This window comes from Sebastes umbrosus, chromosome 12, assembly GCF_015220745.1.
Source record: "Sebastes umbrosus isolate fSebUmb1 chromosome 12, fSebUmb1.pri, whole genome shotgun sequence".
Classification (NCBI taxonomy): Eukaryota; Metazoa; Chordata; class Actinopteri; order Perciformes; family Sebastidae; genus Sebastes; species Sebastes umbrosus.
The window spans coordinates 31,491,689-31,518,519 of record NC_051280.1 but is presented as its reverse complement, the minus strand read 5'-3'; the positions used below and the strand labels follow the sequence as shown (position 1 = coordinate 31,518,519).

The 26,831-nt window shown below is 37.5% G+C and overlaps 2 protein-coding genes across 4 annotated transcripts in view; one reads left to right on the top strand and one right to left on the bottom strand.

The window, feature by feature from the left end:
- The window catches only part of larp4b (La ribonucleoprotein 4B), a 46,740-nt gene extending 35,966 nt beyond the window's left edge, over positions 1–10,774 (bottom strand). For 2 of the 3 annotated variants that reach the window (XM_037786363.1, XM_037786362.1), the window contains exons 1-2: positions 9,808–10,773; positions 2,658–2,791 (exon numbers count right to left, since the gene is read on the bottom strand). In XM_037786363.1, coding sequence (XP_037642291.1) covers positions 2,658–2,738 — 81 coding nt within the window. In that variant the 5' untranslated portion in view covers positions 2,739–2,791; positions 9,808–10,773. Of the gene's footprint in view, positions 1–2,657; positions 2,792–9,807 lie in introns of all 3 variants that reach the window. The other variant, XM_037786361.1, reaches the window with a different exon arrangement.
- Positions 10,775–13,592: 2,818 nt separating this feature from the next.
- On the top strand, positions 13,593–25,273 carry gtpbp4 (GTP binding protein 4). The gene is made up of 17 exons (XM_037787864.1): positions 13,593–13,746; positions 15,242–15,412; positions 15,502–15,605; positions 16,211–16,347; positions 16,437–16,537; positions 16,653–16,745; positions 17,929–18,120; positions 18,865–18,930; positions 20,009–20,098; positions 20,204–20,314; positions 20,399–20,476; positions 20,583–20,634; positions 20,726–20,826; positions 21,524–21,721; positions 22,762–22,827; positions 23,733–23,876; positions 24,499–25,273. Exons 1-17 carry the CDS (start codon positions 13,699–13,701, stop codon positions 24,649–24,651), a joined length of 1,905 nt encoding a protein of 634 aa, XP_037643792.1. The 5' UTR covers positions 13,593–13,698; the 3' UTR covers positions 24,652–25,273.
- Positions 25,274–26,831: the final 1,558 nt, after the last annotated feature.

Below are 26,831 nucleotides of genomic sequence, written 5' to 3'. Positions count from 1 at the left end.
ATTTGACATTAACAAAAAGTGAAATTGTTTTAATGCCAGAATCGATATATTTGCTTCATTTGAGTCTATGTGGAGGTAAAAGAAAGTTACCGCTTTTATTGTTGTAGTCATATCCGTTCCGTATCCGTTAAAAACCAAAACAAACCGCAGCCGCAAAAGACAAAAGCTGGCTTGAGTCAAACTCGCTATACAGCACTGTTGAAGTTACCGCCAACTACTGCTGAGTTTGCATGTAAACTTTTATGTTTAAAAACGTTGACAACATCTGCTGAAGCCACATGGCCAGCAGGTCAGACTCGAACGTTCTCCAACTACAAGTTTATAGTTCAAATTCAAAGACCATTTCACTGTTTAACTGCTTCCTTTAGTCTGGGTAATGGTGCGTTCACAACAAGAGCGAAGCTAAGTTTTCGTGCAGCGCGATTACATACAAAGTCAATGCAAAGAGGCATAGAGACACAACACGAACACGCAATATCTGCGTCATTCACGGGAATCGAAATATTTCAACTCGAGCGAGAAATGCACGTGGCGCTGTGTCATGAAAGCCTATGAGCGTTGACATTCTCCTCCTCTCATCACTGACGTCCTGACGTTGTTGAATCAGAAATGGTGGAAATAAATATTGTAGCTGTCTGTGGTCAGCCAGAGCTACGATAATACATCATATCTGTACAGAGACAGGACCAAACTCTGTGTATAAATGTATGTGTATAAACCACAGATTGTCTATGGTATAAACTTTATCTTGAGTGTTGATGGAGCAGCTGCATAGCCTGGCACTTATTGATCCAAACTCTCCCGTCCTGACAAAGCATGAATTCATACTTCTTACAAATCAGCATCATTATGTAGTTTTTTTCGCCATCCTTTTGATCGGTTTATTGCAATTAAAGCACAGCAAAATCTGTTTATTTAAGTTCACAACGCAGTAGCGAAGTGTGGCTTGCTTAGATACACATACAGCTCTCCGCCGAGTGATGTTATGAGCCCAGACCCCGACATATCTGGGACTTCCACACCATGTACAAAGCAGCAACAGTGGTTATTTCTTCCATGGTTGATGGCGGAAACGGCGAAAAGATATTGATATCTATGAAGACAAGCTGCTGCTCCTCCTCCTCCGAATGAATATCAATAATACCGGCGGTCCAACTCACTCGCGAGTAAAGCGAGGCGAAAATTTGCTACGCTCTTGGTCTGAACACAGGATAAGAGTGTCAACTGTACGTCTTACTGCAATGCAAGTAATCCACTGTCTGTGTATACAAGCTCAGTCCACATTGGAAAATGTGTTTGATAGTTGAAAAAACACCTAAAACTCATTAAACTGATGCAACACAATCATCCATCCGGCATATGGTTTCAATAAAAACACACAATGATGCCACAGCAGGTATCTCACATTCAGCTCTGTTGCTCGTCTGGTTACAAAATGTGGATGACTTGACAAATATGTAATAACATTAATGAAGTCAACTTGGATCAATCAGAGAAACGGCTACAAAACGTGTGCGCCAGAACAAACACTTATTTTGCAATTGATTCTTACGTTTCCAACATGACTGTATACCAGATTTAACTGCAAGTATGATAGTATACAGGGCGATATGATGTATGCTGTGAGAAAATATGTCAACCGTCAAAGATTTTTCCATAATATTTATATAGTTGAAGCCCTAATTTAATTTGCTGGATTATCTGAAGACACACATTCCTGTCCAGTTATTTTATCCATAAAAAGTTTGTCAAATGATTTTGTAGAAAATATAGTAAATCACAATATATATATATATATCAATATCAAAATATAAAATTACATATACAAAGACCAAGGATTTTATCCATACTGCCCACCCCAAACGGGAAATGCTCCAGTATTACATTATTTTATCGAAAACTGACAATTTTTGAGAAATTATTTATTAATCTACTCATTTGTTCGTGATTTGAAAATGTAAAATAAAGAGTGTACTGCCAACAGTGTCCATGAAGGTAAAGGAGGAAATTATTCACAATAATATTATTCGTATGTATGACAATCTCATTTCACTACATTTAGATTTTTCTTCCCCATTTGTTGTAATATTTTACAAAACTGTAAACAACTACAACTAAACTAGGGGTGTAAGAAAATATTGAAAATATTGAGTATTGCGATATTATATTTTGCGATACCGTATCGATTCTCAAAATCACAGTATCAAATTTTAATCAATAGTTTACATGCATAGATTAATTCAGTCAATACACTGTCATTTGCAAAGAGATGCACCCTCTCAAAGTAGCGCTATGATGTTGGATGTAACAGGGACTGTGATAAATGTAAATGCAGATCCCACTGATATGGTGGTGTGTTCTTTATACTATGACAGTTTTGCTAAAATCAGCTTAAAAAAAACAAACAAAAAAAAACGCAATATAAAGCCTTGCTTACAGTATCACAATATATGGAATCGTAACCCCTGTATCATGACGCATATGGTATCGACAGATTCTTGCCAATACACAGCCCTAAACTTAACAAATTCCAAACCTTTTGGGGATTTTCATGGTCACTGGAAATACACAAATACGTCAAGAGATGCATAAAAGATTCAGGCAGAAAAAGCAGGACAACAAGTGAAAAACATGCATGTGTGTATGTAAAAACTCACCAAATGAGAGTTCTCTTTTGCCTCTTGTACTTGCTGCACCTGTGGTTCAGCTACAACTTTCGTGTCCTGGTCAGAAGTCATGAGCCGTCTGCTTCTTGGCTCCTCAGGGAGAAGTCTCTGTGTCACCAAGTAAGCTGCAGGGGGGCGGAGGGGAAAAACAAGTTAGATTCAAGAATGGATGTTACACGTGTACGATGAAAAGGCCGGGGGGGCAGTGTCCGATAGTTACTTTACAAAAGCCTGTTGAGGACTGGTGAACTTTAAAAATAAAACTACCTCCTGAGACAAATGGGACTTGTTTTGGATGCCAGTTTGTGTAAAGAATAATGTATGTTATAGGGCTGCACGATTATAGCCAAAATGATAATCACAATTATTTTGATCAATATTGAGATCGCGATTATTCCCGGTTGTTAACTAATGATGTGCAACAATGAGCACTGATTAAACAATGCTCATCACACTAATTAAATGCCAATATAGCAGCAAGGTAGATAGCAAAAAAGTAGTGTACAAGAAGACTGTCGCTGCCTGTGATTAAATGTTAATTTTCTAAACACTGTGAATCCACAACATGTGAGTACACACCGCTGTCATGGGCATTGGTTTATTGGCCCCAAGCAGTGAAAGTCAATAACACAACAATAGTATTTATAACATACTAATCGTGTTATGTTTTGAACACACCTGACTCAGCAGCCCTTACTGTTGGATCAGGGTGTGAGCATTAGCTGGTTCAGGTGTGCTAGAGCAGAGAGAACTGGAAACTGGGCAGGTAGTTTCATCTATTATGATGATTATGATTGTTATCATCATCATTAGCAGACACTGTGAATAAATTAGGGCTGTCGAAGTTAACGCGATAATAACGTGTTAACACAAATTTGTTTTAATGCCACTAATTTCTTTAACGCAAACAATATTTCAGGGGTTGTAGCGGGCATCATATGAAACTAGAATGGAGGTTAAATAACGCTCCAAACTTGCGCTAAATTTTGGCAAGGAAAAACTGGCATGGAAAAATTTAAAAAAGGGGTCCCTTGACCTCTGACCTCAAGATATGTGAATGAAAATGGGTTCTATGGGTACCCACGAGTCTCCCCTTTACAGACATGCCCACTTTATGATAATCACATGCAGCTTGGGGCAAGCAGTAGTCAAGTCAGAACACTGACAGCTGTTGTTGTCTGTTGGGCTGCAGTTTGCCATGTTATGATTTGAGCATATTTGTTATGCTAAATGCAGTACCTGTGAGGGTTTCTGGACAATATTTGTCATTGTTTTGTGTTGTTAATTGATGTCCAATAATAAATATATACATACATTTGCATAAAACAGCATATTTGTCCACTCCCATGTTGATAAGAGTAAATAAATACTCGACAAATCACCCTTTAAGGTACACTTTGAACAGATACAAAAAATGGGCGATTTGCAATTAATCGCAATTAACTATGGACAATCATGTGATTAATCACAATTAAATTTTCTAATCAGTTGACAGCCCTAGTGTAAATAAAAAATAATTATTCAACTTCAGCAAGTTTTCTCTTTCAGCCTTTTGGGCGACATCAATAGTAATAATAATGTTCCAAAATTATGTAAAATGACATAGTTTTGAGTCAAAAACCTTCAGATTTTCTTGGGGGAGGACCCCCAAACCAATTTATTAGATAATAGCTATTTACAGACTGTGTGGACTAAAACACACAAGAAACCTAATTCTCCTTTACAATAACTCTCTACATGTTTACAATCAGGCAGGCAAAAGATTTTAAAAACTATTAATGAGAACAACCTATTAAACAGCCTCAAGGTTTAACCTGGACTTAAGGTTTCCACTTGTTAAAAATATGTCACATTTCCTGTTGCCTGAGGATACTGTCCACTGGTTTACAACAATTTAGAACATGCTGCTTCACGAAAAACAAAAGTGAAAATAAAAACGGGAAGGAATTGCTAATGACGTTCTGAATATGCCTCCCTCAAAGCAATTTTAAAAAGGAGGACAATTAACAGTTAAAGTGCAGAGTTTCACTCAAAGTTTATATTTGATTTTTGCACATTTAATTATTAAAACAAAAACACAAACTCTGGAGGGATCAGATCTTGTAGTAATAAATAATAAATCCAGATTTATCTTAAGAAGGCCGTGATGATATATAATATGCGACCATTAGGGCTGCAACTGACTATTTGGCCTACTTTCTGTTCAACATATCAATTAATCATTTACTCTATGAAATTCCAAAAATGCTCATCTGAATCGCAAAGGAGTAGAGCTGAAATGATAAGCTGTATGTCTGGAAAAATAATAATCATCAGTTTTATAATCAAATATCTGTAAATTTTTAAAGCAAAAATGTCAAAAGAATTCACTGGTTGCAGTTTCTCACGTGTGAATAGATGACGTTTTTGCTAAGTTTTCTGTGTTAATAAACTGAGTATTTTCAGACAAAACATGTAATCTAAAAATGAAAATTGAGGTCTGGGAGCTTGAATTTATATGTAAATGTTCTGACAATTTAAACACCAAATCATTTAAGTAATCTGTGGATTATTTGATAACAAAAATTGTTGAGGCTGTAGTGAGGAGCCTGCAACAAGTGGCTTTGCAGATATAGGAAAAGCGGCTGAATTAGATATAATTTGATTCAATTTAATTAACTTTTGGTCAATCAGCCATTTAATTGCTTCAGCACAAAAGACCATCAACTCCCCACCTCAGTTGGTGTAGTGTACTCTCTAGGGGTGGCAAGACATCACGGCTAAAGCTGCATGCTATCTCTGTCATGGGCAGGAAATGTTATCGTATCTCGGTAATGTGCGGTCGAGCTGGCCATCGCTCTCATTTCCGTGGTCAAATGGGCCGACGCTACGACTGTAGAGCACCCATATACTGACATTTATGTTAAATGCATTCAAACGGCCCTGATGGAGTTGACCATGGATGGATAAAGAGAACGGAGCTGACAGGAGCGCTAGAGACGAACTTGGAGAAGTTAGAGGAAGTAGACACGTGTGACTACGTCTGTTTTTTAAAATAAGGTGTTAACAAAGGGAACTGTATATATAAAATACATATATGGAAATAAGATTGATTGGATTATATTCACCAGAAGTATAAAACATTACATGTCCCTTATAAATTTAAAAAGAAAATACCACTAATTTGTGAGGGGAATGTCTTTATTCTTTGATTTTGGGGTTACTGGAAAAAATTCAATAAATACTTCCTGACAATGACTGATATATTTGACTTCAGGACATCTCTGACTACATACATGCTTATAATCAAACATTTTACTGTATTAATTAGATATTTTCCAAACTTAAAGTCCTAAGAAGTGTATGATTCAACTTTTTCCCATGGTCTAGTGTTAAAGTTAACAAAAATCTAATATAAAAATCATAATATCGAATCGCAATACTTGTAGAATTGGCATCCAAGTATCGTGATAGTATAGAATCATGAGATATGTGTATCGTCCCAGCCCTTGTACTCTCCCCTGTAGGGACATTTAATTGCACTCTCTCCTATTTTTTGTACCAGCGGGCGACAACTTTTCAGCATCATTCTTGCATCTTTAAGGCTGCAGTTTCAGTACCATCAGTCTGATTGGTTAATCACTTCCACGACACCTGACCTCAACGTTACACATTCACAGAGGCAAAAGTGACCCCACCGAGTCCAAACATCACTGGAAACCCCTTCTTTTCTGTCCCGTTGGAGCCGTTTGTAAAGCAGCGATAATCCACCCCAACAATCGGGTGCCTGTCTCTGACACGGCCACTCGCTGTGTTTGCATACAAAGCAGAAAAAGAATGGCATTGCTGTAAAGCTGGTGACCTTTGATCCACATACTGATTCCCATACACGGCATGTGTGTGTGTTTGTGTCATGCCACTGCGATGAATGGGGCTAAACACGTCTCTCCATCAATACCAGTCAGCTATCAACACAGCTGTTGTGTGATAGACGTTTCTCAACAGTAGCCTTAAAACCTGCCAACTGAAATGTACATTTAACGTCCGTGACCTTTGTGTGTGTGTGTTTTCTTCAGCCACACCATGGCACAGCAAATAACATGAATACCAGGCTTAAGGGATTTGTTAAATAAATATATTTCTGTGGTTTTTCAAGCATTCACAAGTAGGTTTAGACCACTGCCTACTTGGCAAAGAGGCCTTTTTTGTCCCCCTCCAAAAAAAACCTGAGCAACTGATCTAAACTTGGCCATAGACATCCTACTCTGCTGCAAATTCCGACAGTTTGCTGTGTTTTGGAAACTATATACTGCTACTGTCATGTAGGCCTATAAGCAGTGTAAACTCAAAGGTCGGTGTCCATTTTTCAACTTCATGAGGGAGAGATTATATCCACTTTTTTGGCTTTTCTACCTTTATTTGATAGTGATAGTCTTGAAATGGGGAGAGAGAGGGAACGTCATGCAGCAAATAGCCACGGGTAGGATTCAAACCCGGGCTGCTGCGGTAAGGACTCAGTCTTGATACATGGGGCACCTGCTCAGGTGAGCTACTGGGGCGCCCCGGATTATATCCTAGGTCACAGAAACTCACTGAAAATGCACAATATTCATCTTAAAACCAGACTGTGGGTCCTTAAATCCTGAAACACCAACAGTTTAGAGATCCATGACTTTAACAAGAATGCAACAATATAATAAATGTGTACAACATTGGAATTTTAAACTATTTAAGTCAACACTAGGAGTGTAACGATTCATCTACTACATCGGTGTAGCGATTTATATTCCTACGATCCAACTACATCGATAGGTACTCAGCTAGGTGTCCTTCCCTGGGGACGTATATCGATCTAAAATCAATTTGCAGGGTAAATAATCAATTGTATCAATACTAAGAATTTTCTTGTATTTAAGCATGACAAACATTTTATGGATGTATTTTTTTGCACTTTTAATAGTACAGAAATTTTAAACTCCAGTTCAAGCTCCCTGTGTATGATGTCATCAACATGCGCCAGCAGCGCCAATCTCAGAAATACGACAACAAAACGAAGCATGGCTGATGTCGAGGAAGAGCCAGACGAGCGAGAGATTTTCAAGCCGTGTTTGAGGTCCAGCGTGTGGAAACATTTTGGCTTTTGCAAAAAGGGAGATGTCCTTGATAAATCGCTCGCTGAAAATACAACGATTACACAAGCAAACTTTCCACGCACCTACTAAGACGCCATGCACTTTATTTTTTGTTAAATATTATTGCTCTACCGTTTATATTGAAAATGAGAACAGAAGCAGCAGGTGGTTAAACCACTGTTCATTCGATATGAAGAGAAGTTGGTTGCATTTTATTTTTTGTTAATATTAATGCCCTACCTTTTGCTTTGAATACAAAAACAGAAGCACCAGGTTACTGTTCATTTAACATGATTAGAAGTTGGTTTATTTTATTTTTTGTTAAATATTGCTCTGCCTTGTATATTGAGAACTGAAGCAGCAGGTCCTGAAGTTGCACTCTTTATCATTTCAAATAAAAGGTGTATGTATTTGCCATTCATCGTTGTGTTTACTTGTTTATCCATAATTAATTTATCCCTGATTCCCTTATCCCCTGTATCGATTTCAAGTCATTTAATCGCATTGTATCGCTCTAGATGAGCCAAATATTGTCCTTGAATCGTATCGGAACCACAGAAAGTGATACGTATCGTATTGTAAAAAGGTATCGTTACACCCCTAGTCAACACCTTTCACAAACACACAATCTACCTTGCAGCACAACGCAAAAACATTAACTATAGTCAAACTGTGAGTAGCCAGGTCTTGGTATTTATATAATATGGGGCAGAAGGTAATCACAAGACAATGTTGACAATGCAGTTTGACCCGATACATCCCATAAAAAGACTGACCCTGGTCACAGTATATGTCATTTCCTCCTCTACAGATAGAGTGAGTCAATCATAACGTCTAGACAAGGGCTGAACCAAAACACACGCTTTGCTCGGTCCGCCTCCTCCTTGTTTCCACCCTGCATAGTCACAAGAGGTGATTTATAACCCAAATGCTACTCTGTTGTTCTAAAAATGAGCCTGGTGGTGAAAAATGCAACAGGGGGGCCAAAGGAGTTTATTTTTAGTCGTGGGTGGGTTACCGCTGGTGGAGGATGGTGACCAGGCATCTTACATGTCCCTGCGGGGGGTGTTGAACCAGTGTTTATCTCCATCCATCCATATAGGGGACCAGATGCGTTTGTTTGCATCAACTTTTACTAATCGAGCACTGCAACTTCTACTAAAGACGCAATGCAGGCGCACTTAGCAGCTGACACAGCCGAGAAAAGACTGCAGCTCACATGCCATGCCCATGCCAAAGGGGCCATGCACAGCGACACTCCTTCGTCACTAGGCAATATGCCGGCTTCATGAGGGCGAAGTACAGGCTGAATGTGGTCAATAAATGATAAAAGGGGGGAGGCGAATCAACCGTAAACACACCACCACACCGTTGTGTACCAAAGAAGTTGACTCTCTGGGCTAGAAAGTAGCAGCCATGTCTGTTTAGCTGGCCTGCAGCAGCAGCATCCAATGAAAGATGGCGACCTCCGGCGTGATTTCGCGGATTCCCCCTCCAACACCACCCCTCCACCACCACCACCACCACCATCGTTTTGAATCAAGCTAATATTCAGTTAGCAAGCAGGCTAACTTAACCTGACTTCAGAGAGCAGCCAATAAAACAGTTTGTACTGGTATTGATCTTGCACCTCCCCATATACGACACGATACGATACAACTGTATTGCACTGAAATTCATTTTGCATTCATAGGCAGCTCAGTTTGAGAAAAAGTACACATACAATAGACATACTGTTACCATAAACAGACAGACAAGTAAGACCCATCAGACAAAAAAACAAAACACATCACCATTATTCATACATAACCCATTACAAATTACAATATGCCACCTACTGTGTTCCCTCTGTCTGGCATTGATGATTGTGCAGTATATGAATGTGTGTATGTCTCGATGGACTGCAGAAACTGAACTGCCCTTCGGGGATAAATAAAGCTATCTCTATCTGTATCCACCCTGCGTGTTTGTTGCTCTAATGTCCACTTTGACATAACAATAAGTGTTAACAAAACAGTTATTTTACTCACCTGTCAACTCTCACTGCACGGCAATGCAAATCCTCTGGTGGTGGTGGTGGTGGTGGTGGAGGCAGCTGATGTTGATGGTGATGGTGGTGCTGGATGGACTGAGGCCTTGAAACTGTCTTCCAGTCTAAATACGCAGGGTATTAAAGCTAGCAGGCTATATCGAGCACGCTAGCTGTAGGAAGCAAACCGGCTTAAACCGCTCTAAACCTCAACTCCCTGCTAATAGTCTGCAGATCTGAAGGGTGGTAAAGACACGACTAGTTGCGGTGCAATGACACAAAACGACGCCCCCCCCAAAAAAACTGTCTCCTGCTCCGACCAGCAGCACTGCAAGCTAGTTAGCTAGTGAGCTAGCTAGGTGGCTAACTAGCTGCAGAGTTAGCTAGGTGGCTAACTAGCTGCAGATTTAGCTAGGTGGCTAACTAGCTTCAGAGTTAGCTAGGTGGCTAACTAGCTAGCTGCAGAGTTAGCTAGGTGGCTAGTTAGCTACAGAGTTAGCTAGGTAGCTAACTAGCTATAGTTAGCTAGCTAGTTACAGAGTTAGCTAGGTGGTTAACTAGCTAGCTTCAGAGTTAGCTAGGTGGCTAACTAGCTTCAGAGTTAGCTAGGTGGCTAACTAGCTAGCTTCAGAGTTAGCTAGGTGGCTAACTAGCTACAGAGTTAGCTAGGTGGCTAACTAGCTAGCTCGTCTATGAACTTTGTGCTTCGATGAATCTGGATGAATTTGACGCGAAGCTGAAACGTCCTCACGGTCAGCAGCAGGCTGTGTGGTCAGAAACAAGCGGAGGAACCGTGAAACCGGAGATATTAACGTGAACTCGTCTCTGAAGCTCCCGATCGATCAGACAGTCGGTTCAGCTAGAGATGCGCGAGGAGGGAGGGGGGCAGAGTGGAGGAGAAGCTGCTTCCTCTCGCTTTCTGAGCAGCTCACAGATCGTCTATAGTGTTGTTGATGGAGCAGCAAAGGCCAGTCATCCCGTGTCCAACAGTCAGCGCATTGACAGTTTCTTCTCATTTTAATGAGAATTTTTATTTTATTTTTCTCAAAACAATAACTTCAATTCAATTCAATTTGCTTTATTGATCATGACTGTCAGGTGAACAATATTGCATAAGCGTTCAATAATAAATACAAATAAAAAAAACATATATATACATATATACAGTTCATTAAAGGGACTATTTGTAACTTTCAGGATGTCTTGTTAACAGCGACACCTGTGGCCGTTAAGTCAACGAAAGTCAGCGCCGGGCTCGTGCTTGCTCGCTCTACATAGACATACCACAATATCACTCTATATTTTAGCTGCTTGGCAGTAATGTTAGCTGACCAGACGAAGGTCTCTCCATGAATCAATGCTGATCCTAGTGTTGACTTTTCCTGCTTCAGCGTCGGTGCCGGGGCTCAGAAGCAGCGGGGCTCCGCAGCAAGTAACGTTATCGCCTCCCGACCGCAGGCGGAGTTAGCAGGAAGACACCGGCACCCGGTCGGAGACGATAACGTTTCTCGCTGCGGAGCCCCGTCACTTCACAAGACATTGGAAACCTCTGTTGGTCTGGAGGAGCTGCAGCAGTTATTTCTGCACAAACGTCCACTGTACATTCACTAGATATTCTCAGAGCTAAACTAACTCTTCTGTGTAGTGAAGGTGGAGCGAGACAGCGAGAACGCGCACTATGTGATCTAAATCATGTTCATGGAGAGACCTTTGTCTGGTCAGCTAACATTACTGCCAAGCAGGTCAAATATAGAGTGATATTGTGGTTTTAGCTGACGTGTGTCGCCTCACTGTTTTGAGCTATGCTCGTTCATGTCTATTTAGAGCGAGTAAGCGCGAGCCCAACGCTGACTTTCGTTGACTTAACGGCCACAGGTGTTGCTGTTAACAAGCAATTTCTGAAAGTTACAAATAATCCCTTTAAGCAAATTATATTATATAGATATTTAAAAAGAACATGCATGTAAATGGAAGAAAACAATAAAGAAGTGATTAATGTTTGTTGTGTCAATAAATCCAAAATCTCAATTTGTAAAGTAGTAACTAAAGCTGCATATCAAATAATTAAATTAAAGTAAAAAGTATTTCATTTGAAATGTAGTGGAGTAAATAGAAAGTGCCATGAAAAGAAAAAAAAACTCCAATAAAGTAACTCAAATTTGCACTTAAATATGGTACTTAAGTAAATGTACTTAGTTACATTCCACCAGTGGGGAAACACTAGTATCATGTTTAAGCTTTTTAGAGAGACAGATGGTCGGTAAAGATGAATTTAGCAGAGTGAGACCTCTTCGTATTTTTCTTCTCTCTGGTGCAGCACTGAACCCGGAGCTGTCACACAGAGCTCGAGCTCCCGCCCCTCCTCGCTCTCTCAGCGGAGCGTCCTGATTGGTCGAGACTGGCAGTGGGCGCACGCGTAGCCACTCGTGATCAACGGGAGTGGGTGTGGCCTAAAGACAAAGGCGCTCGCTGATTGGCTAATTCTCCATCGTCGCGGATCACAACAAATATGGAGTCTGTACATCCATGGTGATAATCTGTACTTTAAAAAAATTATATATTTAATACTTTATTTAGAAAGTTCAATATAGTAGTTACATAAAATTTTCAGATTTTTCATTATAAAAAAATTCAGTAAATATTTTACAGTATAAAAAGAATATATAATAAAATAAATTTTACAACAAATAAAATAAAAATGAAAAAGTAAAGGAAAAGAAGATGAATAAAAACAAAAAAAGAAAGAAAAAACACAATCAGGGTCTGTTAAACAGTTGGAATAAATTTTAAATGTCTAAATAATCTAATCTAATGTTTTTGGCAATTTAGAATTTTTGAGTTTTAAGTCTTCAATCGTAGTAAAATATGTTTTAAAATCAGTATTTTTAAAAGTATAAAAGGAGGGTAGCTTTTTAAGGGTATCATTTGATGGATATAATATTTTGCTAAGATATTAATCAAATGAATTACTTAAATTTCATCTGCCAAAAAACTGGGATTGTTCAAAGTGAGTAATATCTCAATCTTTGTTATTATTATTTTTTTGATTTTGCGTATTACCAGTATAACCATTTTTATTTTTTAAGCTCTACAATCATTCTGTTATTTGCATTTATGTATTTTATTCAATTATTATTATTATTATTTATTTAATTTATTTATCATTATTTTATTTTATATTTATATTTTTATTTTGGGGAAGGGGGGGATTGCTGGGGGGGGGGGGGATAAAGGGGGAATATTACTGTCTAAAAAGAAAAACATGAATCTGTAATACTGTATGAAGACAATTATACAATAAAATTATGAAAAAATACTATAAAATATACAGTATGCACAATACATCTGTTATAAAAATGAAGAAGATGTACAGGTGTGTGCATGAATGTGCAAAAGTGACTTTAAATATAAACATAATGAAAATCATAGCTAACTTTATTCGCTTTTTAAAAATGGAAAATAAATATTTATTAGATAGAAATTGTTACAGAAATGTGTTTTTTTTCTGTTATGTCTGTATTCGGACTTAAGGGGGCGATGTGCAGAAAACTCGTCCATGGATGTAAAACGGTCGTGTCTAAAAGGGAACCAGAAATTTGGAGCAACTCTCGCGAGATTATTAAGGTTAAGCATTAATCTCTAATAGTTAAAGTTAAGTGTTGACATGGAATGGTTAATGTTAGGCATTAATCTTAAATAGTTAAGTTTAGGCATTAACTTCGGATAGTTACGGTTAAGATAGGTCGTCGGGTAACGAGTCTCGCGAGTTTTCGCAATTTGCGGGTTACCTTCTACACACGACCATACAAACAGCGTCTTTTTCCGGTTTTAACGGAACGAGGAGCTCTCCTTTCCCCCCGTGCCGTCAGCGGACTACAACGTGTCCGACAAAATGGCACTATATAATTTCAAGAAGATTATGGTGGTTCCCACCGCAAAGGTACGTTTTATTCTTCGTCTTTATTGTTTTAAGCGGCTGTTTGTTTTATCCGTCTAACATCGAGCTTTAAGAGACAATTAGAAGATATAAAACAACAACATGGTGGAAAACACGTGCTGAGCATCAGCAGGTTTCTACCCAAGTATGTCCAAGTAGGCTACTTTATTACTTACAGTATCAGGAGAGGAACGGAGAAAAGGAGATAAATCAGCAAACTATTGAATCTGACAAGTATTAGGCGATAATGAGGCTTTCTCATCTAGTAAATGACACAGTTGACATTAAATATGTCCCGCACCAAACCCCGTTCGAAAATCTGCCAGTTTAAGACTCCTGTCTGTCCATTTAAATACCGTGTCGCTATTGGGAGCTGTAGTCACAAAAGTTAGTCTCTCTCGAGAAAAAGAGCTGCAATGTGTATTAATTGTATGCCGATTTATCAAGAGGACATTAGTTATTGGTGGACATAATACAAAACGTTGCTATAAGGTGTCTGCTTTTGCCGACAAGCGAATGTATATTAAACTGACACATTTGTTAATGCAGTTTGGCAGGACGCTCTGGGAAAAACAGTTTCCATGAGATTTTGATGGGTGGAAATATAGGAAAACGGCATATTTTTGTGGATAAATATCATGTAGCTGTTCCAGTGCATAATACAGTATTTATAGATATGAAGAACACGTGCTGAGCTGCTGTAAAGAGACAGCAGCAGGTTTCTATACAAGTATGTCCAAGTAGTCTACTTTATTACTTACAGTATCACAAGAGGAACAGAGAAAAAAAGAGATGAAACAGTTAACTATTGAATCTAACAAGTATTAGGTGATAATGAGGCTTTCTCATCTAGTAAATGAGACAGTTGACATTAAATATGTCCCGCACCAAACCCCGTTCGAAAATCTGCCAGTTTAAGACTCCTGTCTGTCCATTTAAATACCGTGTAGCTATTGGGAGCTGTAGTCACAAAAGTTAGTCTCCTCGAGAAAAAGAGCTGCGATTTGTATTAATTGTATGCCGAATTATCAAGAGGACATTAGTTATTGGTGGACATCATACAAAACGTTGCTATAAGGTGTCTGCTTTTGCCGACAAGCGAATGTATATTAAACTGACACATTTGTTAATGTAGTTTGGCAGGACGCTCTGGGAAAAACAGTTTCCATGAGATTTTGATGGGTGCAGATATACGAAAACGGCATGTTTTTGTGGATAAATATTATGTAGTTGTTCCAGTGCATGCTACAGTATTTATAGATATGAAAAACAAATAACAGACAGTAAATTTTGCAATGACCTAATATTTACAAGTTAAAACAGGTGAGGCCAAAGACATAACAGATGAGGCAAATAATTTAAACACAAACTTCTTTTAGAGAGAAAATACTCCTATGCTTTACCAAAAATAAAATGGTAATGATTATCTGGTATCTGATAAAGTGAATAATGTCACATCCCTTCACTAAAACCTTGCACACTGTTCCCCTCTCTGCAGGATTTCATCGACATCACTTTATCCAAAACACAAAGGAAGACGCCCACAGTGGTGCACAAGCACTACCAGATCCACCGCATCCGACATTTCTACATGCGAAAGGTGAAGTTCACCCAGCAGAGCTACCATGACCGCCTCTCGCAGATCCTCACCGACTTCCCCAAGCTCGACGTAAGTCAAGATGCTCTCCTCTTGTGTCCTTTAAGTAATCATTGTTTTACTTTGTGGTAATTTGATAATGTGCCGTTATCTTCCTTCAGGACATCCATCCATTCTACGCTGATCTGATGAATGTGTTGTATGACAAAGACCATTATAAGTTGGCCTTGGGACAGATAAACATCGCCAAGAATCTGATCGACAAGTAAGTTTGTTGTGCTTATTGTCTTGCATGTTGTTGTTCATTGCTGTGGTTGACTGTAACATTTACTGTGGTTTGTCTTTTAGTTTTCCTTTTTCAGTTCATGCTATCTATCCAGTTAATTTTCTAATGAACCTTAAAGCAATGCAAAATAGTTGGTCCAAAAATGTGTAATATATGTGAAAAAATCAGTGAAAAATGTGTGAAAACTGTCTACAAATATCTGAAAATTTCAGAAAATTATTAGTAAAATAAGTGAAAAAATTGTGAAAAATGTCTGAAAAAATTTGAAAAAAAATATCAAAAAATGTCCGAAAATTATTAGTAAAATATTTGAAAAATATAAGTGAAATTATCAGAATTTTTTTTTTAAGTATGTGAAAATTGTCAGAAAGTTATTAGTAAAATTTGTTAAAAAAAGGTTAAAGTTAAGCCATTAAATGCTTATTGAGGGATTTTGGGGTTCAGTGATACACACAAAAATACATCAATCAAGATCTAATACATAATCATAATAATTATAAAAGAGAAGGAAACAACAGCAATTCAACATAACCCAGAAACAGATAAAAGACAGGTTTGTAACTGCCTTTTTTCCAACCCTCCAGTGTTGCCAAAGACTATGTGCGTCTGATGAAGTATGGCGATTCTCTCTACCGGTGTAAACAGCTGAAGAGAGCTGCTCTGGGTCGTATGTGCACCATCCTGAAACGACAGAAGTCAAGTCTGGAGTATCTGGAACAAGGTAACGGTGTCCGTTACAGAGGCGAAAAATTAAAATAATTTTTTTGATAAGTGAAAATGACTAATCTCGCTGTCGTCCCCCTTCAACAGTGCGTCAGCATCTGTCCCGTTTGCCAAGCATTGACCCCAACACGAGGACCCTGCTACTGTGCGGCTACCCCAACGTTGGCAAGTCCAGTTTCATCAACAAGGTAAGCGTAAGAGCTGAGCATGAGTCAGACTTGTACCCTTCATTGGTTTCAGGGTGTTTCAGTCCCTGGACGTTTTGAGTAAAGTTAACATGCTGTAAATGGTCTTCCTCGCCAGGTGACCAGAGCTGATGTCGATGTCCAGCCCTACGCTTTCACCACCAAGTCTCTGTTTGTGGGTCACATGGACTACAGATACCTCCGCTGGCAGGTAAGACGCCGCAGCTCTTACTCTTACACATCACTCATGGTTTATTTTCTCCTTCACATACATGTTCTTTAGCTACAGATGTGTTCTAACTCGGGCTACATGAACTGTAGATGCAGTGACAAAGTATTTGGGCAGTGACACACATTTTCATTGTGTTGACTCTGAAGTATGATATTTAAATCAATTTAAATATACTGTGTTTACATCCCTATCAGATGAACGGTGTACAACCATTTCCTAAACATACAGACACGTTTTTCAGGGTTTTTTGTGTGTTTATGCCAAATATGAAAATAATGACATGTATTATTGTTTCATAATATGAAGGTATATCAACACGGCCGTTTTTGAATTATATTTTTTACATATTTGACTAAGAATATTGGACATCTTTCGATATGTTTTCGGACATTTTTTCACACATTTTGCAAATAATTTTCGGATATTTTCACTTACACGTTTCACATTTTACTAATAATTTTTGGACATTATAGGATATTTTTCCCTTTTTTTTCTAATTTTTGGACATTTTTCGGATATTTTTTACTTGTATGTTTCATATATTTTACTAATAATTTTTGGACATTTTTTGGATATTTTTGCGCATTTTTTCAGACATTTTTTCAGATATATTTCAAATTTTTTTCCTGAAATTTTTTCAGACATTTTTCACTAATTTCTTTCACATTTTAATAATTATTTTCAGAATTTTTCACATATATTTCACATATTTGTAGGACAGTTTTCACAAATTTTTCTGAAATGTTTCACTAATTTCCCACAATTTTAACTAATTTTTGGACACTTCTCTAATGTTTTTCTATTGTGTTGATGCTAAAAGTTTTCAGAAGGTTTTATGGTCTTAAATACAGTCTTAAAGCCATTATTGCCATATCAGAGGTCTTATTATAGATTCACACACTATAATTCCATTATTCATTCAAAACCTTTTATTGAAGCCTCAATTCATTGAGTTTTCCCTCATTTACACTGATGTTTAGAAATACAGAGTTAAACAAATCAAAACAAAAGAGGACAATACTCAGTGAAAACAATTGCACATGGAGGTGAAGTAGTTTGAGATCATTATAAAGGTGTTAAACCTGCAGAAATCCACGTTTCCCTTATTATTCCACACTCCACCCCGGTCATTCTTATGCCTACTCTGTGTGTGTGTGTGTAGGTGGTGGACACCCCCGGTATCCTGGACCACCCTCTGGAGGACAGGAACACCATCGAGATGCAGGCCATCACGGCTCTGGCTCACCTGCGAGCGGCGGTTCTTTACGTCATGGACGTATCAGAGCAGTGCGGCCACAACCTGCAGGAACAGCTGGAGCTCTTTAACAGCATCCGACCCCTGTTCGCCAACAAGGTCAGGCTTTTACGATGTTACAGCTGATTACTCATCATGTGAAGTAATGATGTCAGAAAAAAAACTGCAAAATCCTTGTACCCAATTTTCTTCCTATTCACGTCTGAAACGACGGATATGTGAAACATGTCAGCTTTTTCTGGATGGAGCTCCTCTTAATGTGGGGCAGTGGTGGCCTCCAAGTGCAGAGGTGCACCTAGTTTGCAAGGATGCACAAATACATTTTGCTGTTCCACTACAGCTCCTACAGGCTGCTGTAAAGATATATTTTTATTTTATAATGAATAAATAAAAATAGAAATATGAGCAGCAGTCATTTCATGACAGTTATGACATCAGAAATGTCTTCAGGTCTTACACCAGGCTGCAGGAAATGCTTTGTCATATAAGACCATCTTTTTCCCTGCATGGAATTATTTTATCACGGTGATTTTGCTGCATCAGTTTAATGTGTTTCTTGAGATGCCACACATCAGAGCACTAGCTCCTGTCTACCATATTGTAAACATGGAAGCATAGTAAGTGCAAACTTTGCAAACTTAACCTTTTTCCGAATTAGAACCCTCAATACCCAACCTTGGATGTAACAATACCAACCGCACAATTTAATTTGAGCAAAAGAGGTGAATTTCTGTTAGTGGAAAGTATCCTGTATATTTAGCAGGTCTCTCTGAGGATAAATAAAAGATGAAAAAGTTTGACAGTGTAATACGTGAAGTAATGCTGGTGTCTCGCTCCCCGCAGCCTCTCATCGTTGTGGCCAACAAGTGTGACGTGAAGAAGATCAATGAGCTGTCTGAGGAGGACCAGGTGGGTGATTTACAGTTTGATCTGTCTAAAGTGTCTCTGGTGGACGAGGTGAACCAGAAATTAACTTGTAGGAGAGTATATTGCAAAGCTGATTCTTAACACTAAGAACTGCTTGTTTGTTGTAGTGAAATCTAAATATTAAACAGACTGTTTGTTAGCTTTCTTACAATAAACACGAGTGTTAAAGGTACGACAGCATATTAGGGTCATTGTAGGGCAAAAAAATAATAACGGATATATTCAGAGAGAACAAAATTGAGATTAAAGTTGTAAATTTTTCTACATATTTTACAAATAATCTTCTGATATTTTTCACATATTTTACTAATAATGACATTATGACATTTTTCGGATATTTCTTACATTTTTTCAGACATCTTTCACTATTATTTTTACATTTTACTAATTTTCGGATATTTTTCACCTATATGTTTCATATATTTTGCTAATTTTTGGATATTTTTTACATTTCTTTTCGGAAATGTTTCTGTAGTTTTTTCCCCACATATTTGACCAATAATGTTTTGATATTTTTCACATATTTGTAGGACAGTTTTCATACATTTTTCACAATTTTTCACAATTTTTTTCACATATTTAGTAACTTTTTGGACATTTCTTCTGATGTTTTTCAATTGTTTTGATGCAAATGTTTTCAGAAGGTTTTGTGGTCATTATTACCATATCAGAGGTCTTAAGCAGATTTGTTTATTAGCTTTTTAACTTTCTTACAATAAGCTCAAGAGTTAAGGTTAAAGGTACGGCGGCATATAAAGGCCATTGTAGGTAAAAAAAAAAAAAAAAAATTATGGAGCTGGGGAAGGGGGTAATATTCTAAGAAAGAAAACTTTCGAGATAAATGAGGGTGATCCAACCTTGCAACATGAAGCGATGTGGTTCCTTGACAAAAAAAACCCACAGTATTGCACTCCACTATTTTTCCATGTTTTTTTTCTTGTAAATTTGTGATATTATCCCCCGCCTCTGTAATTTTTTTTTTTTTTTTTTAACCTACAATGGCCCTAATACGCCGTGGTGTAAAGGTTTATCTTTTTGACTGTTGTCTTCTCGCTTTCAGAAAATCTTTGCAGATTTCTCTACTGAGGGAATCTCTGTGATTGAGACCAGCACCCTGACCGAGGAGGGAGTCATGGAAGTTAAAACTGAGGTGAGCTTCAGCCTCGTGAGTCCTGGAGGTGTTGAGGAACAGAGTGTTGTATTGTTGCTGTGAGCGAGCGCGTTGTGCTTCATGCTTCTTCTGTGTGTTTGTCAGGCCTGCGACCGGCTCCTCTCCCATCGCGTCGACACCAAGATGAAGGGCAAGAAGGTCCACGACGTTCTCAACCGGCTCCACCTGGCCATGCCCGCCAAGAGAGACGAGAAGGTAAAAACAGTCGCTGACTCGATCAGAAGTCAACGCAAATTACGTCCTCTCATTTGTATCTGATATGAAGCCTGTCGTTTCCAGGTGAGGCCTCCGTTCATCCCAGAAGGAGCCTTGACGCGCAAGAAGGCGATGCAGGTCGACACACCCAAACGCAAAACGGTACGTCCTGTGTTCACGTCAGACAACGGGGCTTTCATTACGATGAGATGTGACACCCCTAACAGCTCTCTGTGTATAATAAAACATTTTACTGTTCATCTCGCAGGAGAGAGACCTGGAGGTGGAGCTTGGCGATGACTACATTCTGGATCTACAGAGTAAGAAGACTTTTCATTTCAACACTGTGAATTTGTAGAAACGCTTACACCTGCAATGCTGATATCATTTTTATTTGTGTTACTTTTAAAGAATACTGGGATCTGATGAACGAGGAAGAGAAGCAGGATAAGATCCCTGAGGTGTGGGAGGGCCACAACATTGCAGATTACATTGATCCTGAAATCATGAAGGTGAGTCTCTGCAGAGTTAAGTGGAAAACTGCCTCTTGGAAGACTGTAATTAAAACTAAATGCAGCTGTCTGCAGTGACAGAAGGTTCCTGGGTGCGGTAGCAGTTTTCAAACTTTTAAATAAAACTTATTTCATATTAGCATCTGGAACCAGAGAGCGGCTGGCAAACAAGTTACTGGTTCATTTAGAATATTATCGGTCGCACCCAGCAGTTTCTACAAAACTGTATTTTAGCGTTAAGTAGGGCTGTCAAAATGAATGCCATAATATCATGTCAATGCAAATGGGTTTTAACGCCACTAATTTCTTTAACGCATAAACACAACTTGGCCATTTACATTCACATATCTGGAGGTCAGAGGTCAAGGGACCCCTTTTTGAAAATGGCCTTGCCAGTTTTTCCTCGGCAAAATTTAGCACAAGTTTGGAGCGTTATTTAACCTCCTTCACGACAAGCTAGTATGACATGGTTGCTACCAATGGATTCGTTAGGTTTTCTAGTTTCATATGATGCCAGTATCTTCACTCTAGCTTTAAAACTGAGCCTCTACAACCTAAAAATCACGAGTTGCATTAAAGAAATTAGTGGCGTTAAAATGAATTTTTGTTAACGCATTATTATAGTGTTAACTTTGACAGTGGAAAGGAAAGGATTAATATGTCTTTTTTCTAAACGTCTTGATTTCCTGTCTCGCAGAAACTGGAGCAGCTGGAGAAGGAGGAGGAGCTGAAGGAGAAAGCCGGGGAGTACGACTCTGATGACGAGAGCGAGGACGAAGAGATGCAGGAGATCCGCGTCCTGGCCAAACAGATCCGCGAGAAGAAGTTCCGCATGATCGTGGAGTCCAAAGAGAAGGACGTGCACGGGCCTCGCATGCCCAGGACCACCACCAAGGTGAGGATACCGTTAATACGTCGGGTCTGCTGCTGACAGAGGTATCAGAGAGAGAATTTAAACCTACAGTATGAGGAATATAACTGAGACATTACTCACATTAAGACTACAGAGGTCTCCTTTCTAAGGGCCCTTTCACACCAACTTTGTTAGGTCCAGACTTTTGGACTTTTCAGTTTGATCCGAACCAAAATTACAGGTGTGAAACCTCCCTGGACCAAACAGCTGAACCTTGGTCCGACGCAAAGAGGTGGTCCGGATCAGACCGAACCATGTTTCAGTTCATTTCTAGTGTGTGAAGGTTTTTTTGGATGGTTTGGACAGAAAATTTTATAGGAAGTTCTGGTAAGCTGTCATCAGAAAGAGGAACAACGCAACAAAGCAAAATGAGCTGCGGTAGCACATGGCGGGATGAGGAGACCAAATGTTTACCTGGCATTTGGTCCGACGACTTTACAAAGAGTCTGTTGGAAAGAAACTCACAAAAGCTCTGACACTTATCACTTATTTTCGGAGAGGATGAAAGAGAGAGGATACGAGAGGATGGCTATATGGCAGACGCGGCTGTCGTAGGTGATGACGACAGGATGTATGTTATGTGGAGTTAGTAGAACGCAATAATCATACTCTGGTGCGGACCAAAACAAACGGTCCGAGACCGCTTGCAAGAGATGGTATCGGACCGTTTCTAAGCGAACCAAAACACAGGCTGCCTGGCATTTTGTTGAGATGGACACAGACAGACATACAGAATCTGATAAAGTCCACAAAAATAGTGATGTGTATAAAGTAGGTCTTTCCAAGTTATTGCTATAATAACTCGTTAATGAAAATTAGTTTTAACGCCACTAATTTCTTTAACGCATTAACGCAGCTTGAGATTTTTAGGCTGTAGCGGGCTCACTTTTAAAGCTAAAGTGAAAGTCGTGTAGTGTGAACGAGCTAATCGTGCTTTTGTTTTATGAAATAATTAGTTTCCCTTTTGTAATATTTGACTAACCTCTGTCTACCACTGTTTGTGTGTTTGTTTTTATGTACAGGTTGAAAGAAAGAAGCTAGAGAAGGAGATGGGTGACCTCGGTCTGGACATGAACGACAAGGACGATGTAAGTTCTTCCTTCAGATCAGAACTTTGACTCTATAATACGATATAATCAAATTAATCATGTGGGACTTTGTCTTATTTCATAATTTTAAGTGAAAATATTACTTATTGCATCTTTTTAGAAAGTTTAGAATTTAAACAAAGTACTCTGTTAATACAGTTATGATGACAGTATAAATAAATGACTCGATAAATAAATAAATGTCATTAAATGCAGCAAAAATAATATAAACAAATAATGTTGCCCTTAATTAATTGATCAAATGTGACGTAAATTTATATTTCTTTTTTAATTTGCCTCTTTATTTATCTTTGTATTAATTCCCTTATTTATTCTTCTGTTTAATTTTCCCTTTAATTTATTAATTTATTTATTTTTATCAATTTTATTTTTGCATTTATAATTTATTTATATTTCTTTATTTTTTCATTTAGTATTTATTTATTTTATATATTTTTAAATGTGTATTTATTTATGTATTTATTCATTTCTGCACGATTTACCTTCGCATTTCACCCCTTATTTATTTTTTATATAAATATATAAAAAATTAATTCAAAAATAAACAAATAAATGGAAATATAGTTAAATAAATTATAAAAATAAGTACATAAATAATTAAAAGGGAAAATTAAACAGAGTAAATTAATAAGGGAATTAATACAAAGATAAATAAATAAAGAAGCTAATTAAAACAGAAATATAAATTTATGTCAACATTTATTTTTAATATTTTTGCTACATTTAATGAAATGTATTTATTTATTGAGTCATTCATTTATTTATTCATATATTTCTGATTTTGTCATGTTACGTTCTCCGTATGTGAATGCCTGAAACCTGCTACAGAAATAGTTGTTCCCACACATAGTGGATTCATAAGTATGTTCCTCTTGTGCTTTCAGAGCCACTACGCACAACAGGCCCGGCGGTCCCGAAGCGTCACCAAGAAACGTAAGCGTGAAGTTTCAGCACCTCCGACCTCCAAAACCCGCAGCCAGAGCGCCTCCCGCCCACCGCGAGACCAGTCTGGTATACGAGATCCAAAGGTACGTGACGTGTTTTTGCAGCAGAAAGCTAAGACTTCTGTCTTTTGCATCATTACATTGTACGCTTGTGATGACGACATCATGTTGCGTTACATATGGAACATAACGAAACTACAAAAACACCTTTGCATTAAATCTGCTGATAAAAATGAGCATATCTCAGAGTCTAAAAAATGTGCATAGTTCTAATAACTTGCGAAGGGTTAAGAAATATTTTGTCCATGTTTCTACATTTAGAAATCTTTTTTATCAATATGTTTTGTGTGTTTATTTAGAAACATTTTATGAAAAAACATGCACAATTTTTGTATGTTTTTTTTTATTTGACACAAATTCAACTCTTGAAATCTATAATATGATATATAATTAAATTAATCGTATATCAAATATTACAGCTTTCTAGAAAGTGTTGAATTTCAACAGAGTACTCTGTTAATACAGTTATGACTACAGTATTAATTGGGCATTGTGATTCTGCAGTGGTCAAGACTCCTATCCTGTCGTTCTTCAAAATCTGAAAATAGAAAGAATTAAAACATTTTACAACATGTGGGGGAAAACTCACTGGTTCTGAAAGTTAATTTGAAGAGAACTCACGTCAGTGTCTTTGTTTGTTCCTCAGATGGCAAAGAAGGCAAAGAAGATGATGAAGAACTCCCAGAAAGACATGAACCGCGAAGGCAAGAAGGGAGAGGCAGACCGACACGTGTTTGACCTCAAACCCAAACACCTCTTTGCCGGGAAGAGGAAGTCCGGCACCCACGACTACAGATAAAACTGCATATTCTGGACTGTTGAGACCTGGACACTCTTATGGAAAAGAGAGGCTTCTGTGTGGAGATCAGTGTCTTCATTCTGTATATTTCCCCAGCAGTAAAAAAGAGAAACATGAAATATATTTCCCTTTTCAAGAGAGGAAACTCTGGTCATTTCATATTTTTGTGACATAGGCGTGTCATCCTTGAGGATGGTGGCGCCATAGAAGACTGTAAAGCTGCTGGGGAAATGCACCCTACCCATTTAAATGATTAATTATTATAATAACAGTGTCTTATTAAATGTCAGCTGTCAAAGGTTTGCTCACAAGAGTAAAACTGTAAAGATCTCAGAACTATATGGAAAAGCTGAGACTCAGAACCCAGTTGTGTAATGTCACATTTTGTTACTGCAGTTGCCATGATCAAAAACTTACAAATATAAATGTTATTCAGTTGTGTAAAACTGATTTGTATTCAAGTTTTTCTCTTGGCAATTCACAGTTAAGTGAACTTTTATGCCATACAGCTTGTACGTGGCTCAGGAAATGCTGGGTTTACTTTGGATAAAGTGATGATGATAACTCCCTTTGATAGATATTAATGAACAAGTGAATTTAATAAAAACACACTTGAAGTAAACTGCAGTCTGTCATGTTGTTTTACACACATTCCTCTATATAGTGTGCTTTTATTTTGAAAACCAGAGGTCATGCACGGAATTTACCTTCACCTTTATCATACCTGTATTGAGCTGGAAATGTTGGTTATTTGACTTTTGTCGTTGGCGTCTTGTTCTTTCACACAGAGATAGCGACCAGATCAAAACCCATTTGGATTTTTAACAATTTAAGCGTTTCCTTGCTTCTGTCAAATATACCCACGTGATAAAACACGAGTTAACACGTTTTACAAGCCGTCAACAGCGACTCTTTAATTCGGCATGTGTTTTATTTAGTAAGAAGCCTTCTAGCAACTCATAATGTAATCATTTCAATGTGATAAAAAGCTCATAATGTAATAATCAGCACATGAGAAAGCCACGAGCGAATAACAACAGTTTTGTGCATAATGTGATGAGTTATTACATTATAAGAACTTTATTACATTTTAAACTAAGCAAAAAACGTTTTCAAAATTCAGTCCAGTTTCATTTGCCAAGTATTTAATACTCTTATCAACATGGGAGTGGGCAAGTATGCTGCATTATGCAAATATATGTATATATATATTATTGGAAATCAATTTCAAATCAACAACACAAAACAATGACAGATATTGTGCATAAACCCTCACAGGTACTGCATTTAGCATAAAACAATATGCTCAAATTATAACATGTCAAACTGCAGCCCAACAGGCAACAACAGCTGTCAGTGTGTCAGTGTGCTGACTTGACTATGACTTGCCCCCAAACTGCATGTGATTATCATAAAGTGGGCATGTCTGTAAATACATATAAATAAACAACTATATATATACATACATACATACACACACACACACACACACACCTGTTTGTGTCATAATTTGTATATAGTTACACATTTATATATATATTTGTTTTTATCACCTTGTTGTACCATTTTTCCACTTTATTATTATTGATATGTTCTGTGATGTTCTGTTTTAACAGTTACCATATATTCACTTTATTTATCTTTTTTTATTGTCTTGGGAAGCACTTTGTAACATCTCTTTTTAAAAGTGCTATATAAATAAATTCATTATTAGTATTAGTATTAGTATTAGTATTTCCTGTTATTTCATAATTTGAAGCGCTTTGGTAAGTTTATAATAAATATATATCTTATCTTATCTTATCTTATCTTATTATTAGTAGTAATAGTATTATTATTATTATTTCCTATTTCCTAATTTGAATATTTATATATATATTTGATATTATTATTATTATTATTATTATTATTATTATTATTATTATTATTATCATTATTATTATCATTATTATTATTATTATTATTATTATTAGTTGTAGTATTAGTATTAGTATAAGTATTATTATTATTATCATTATTATTATTATTATTATTATTATTATTAGTAGTAGTAGTAGTAGTAGTAGTAGTAGTTGTATTATTATTATTATTATTATTATTAGTAGTAGTAGTAGTAGTAGTAGTAGTAGTAGTAGTAGTATTAGTAGTAGTAGTAGTAGTATTTCCTAATTTGAAGCGCT

What these genes read in the sequence shown, in the direction of transcription:
- gtpbp4 (XM_037787864.1), top strand. Translation starts at nt 13,699, where the DNA reads ATGGCACTATATAATTTCAAGAAGATTATGGTGGTTCCCACCGCAAAG. An exon ending in TCTGGAGTATCTGGAACAAG is followed by an intron (nt 16,348 to 16,436) that starts GTAACGGTGTCC and finishes CCCCTTCAACAG; the next exon opens with TGCGTCAGCATCTGTCCCGT. An exon ending in GACCCCTGTTCGCCAACAAG is followed by an intron (nt 18,121 to 18,864) that starts GTCAGGCTTTTA and finishes CGCTCCCCGCAG; the next exon opens with CCTCTCATCGTTGTGGCCAA.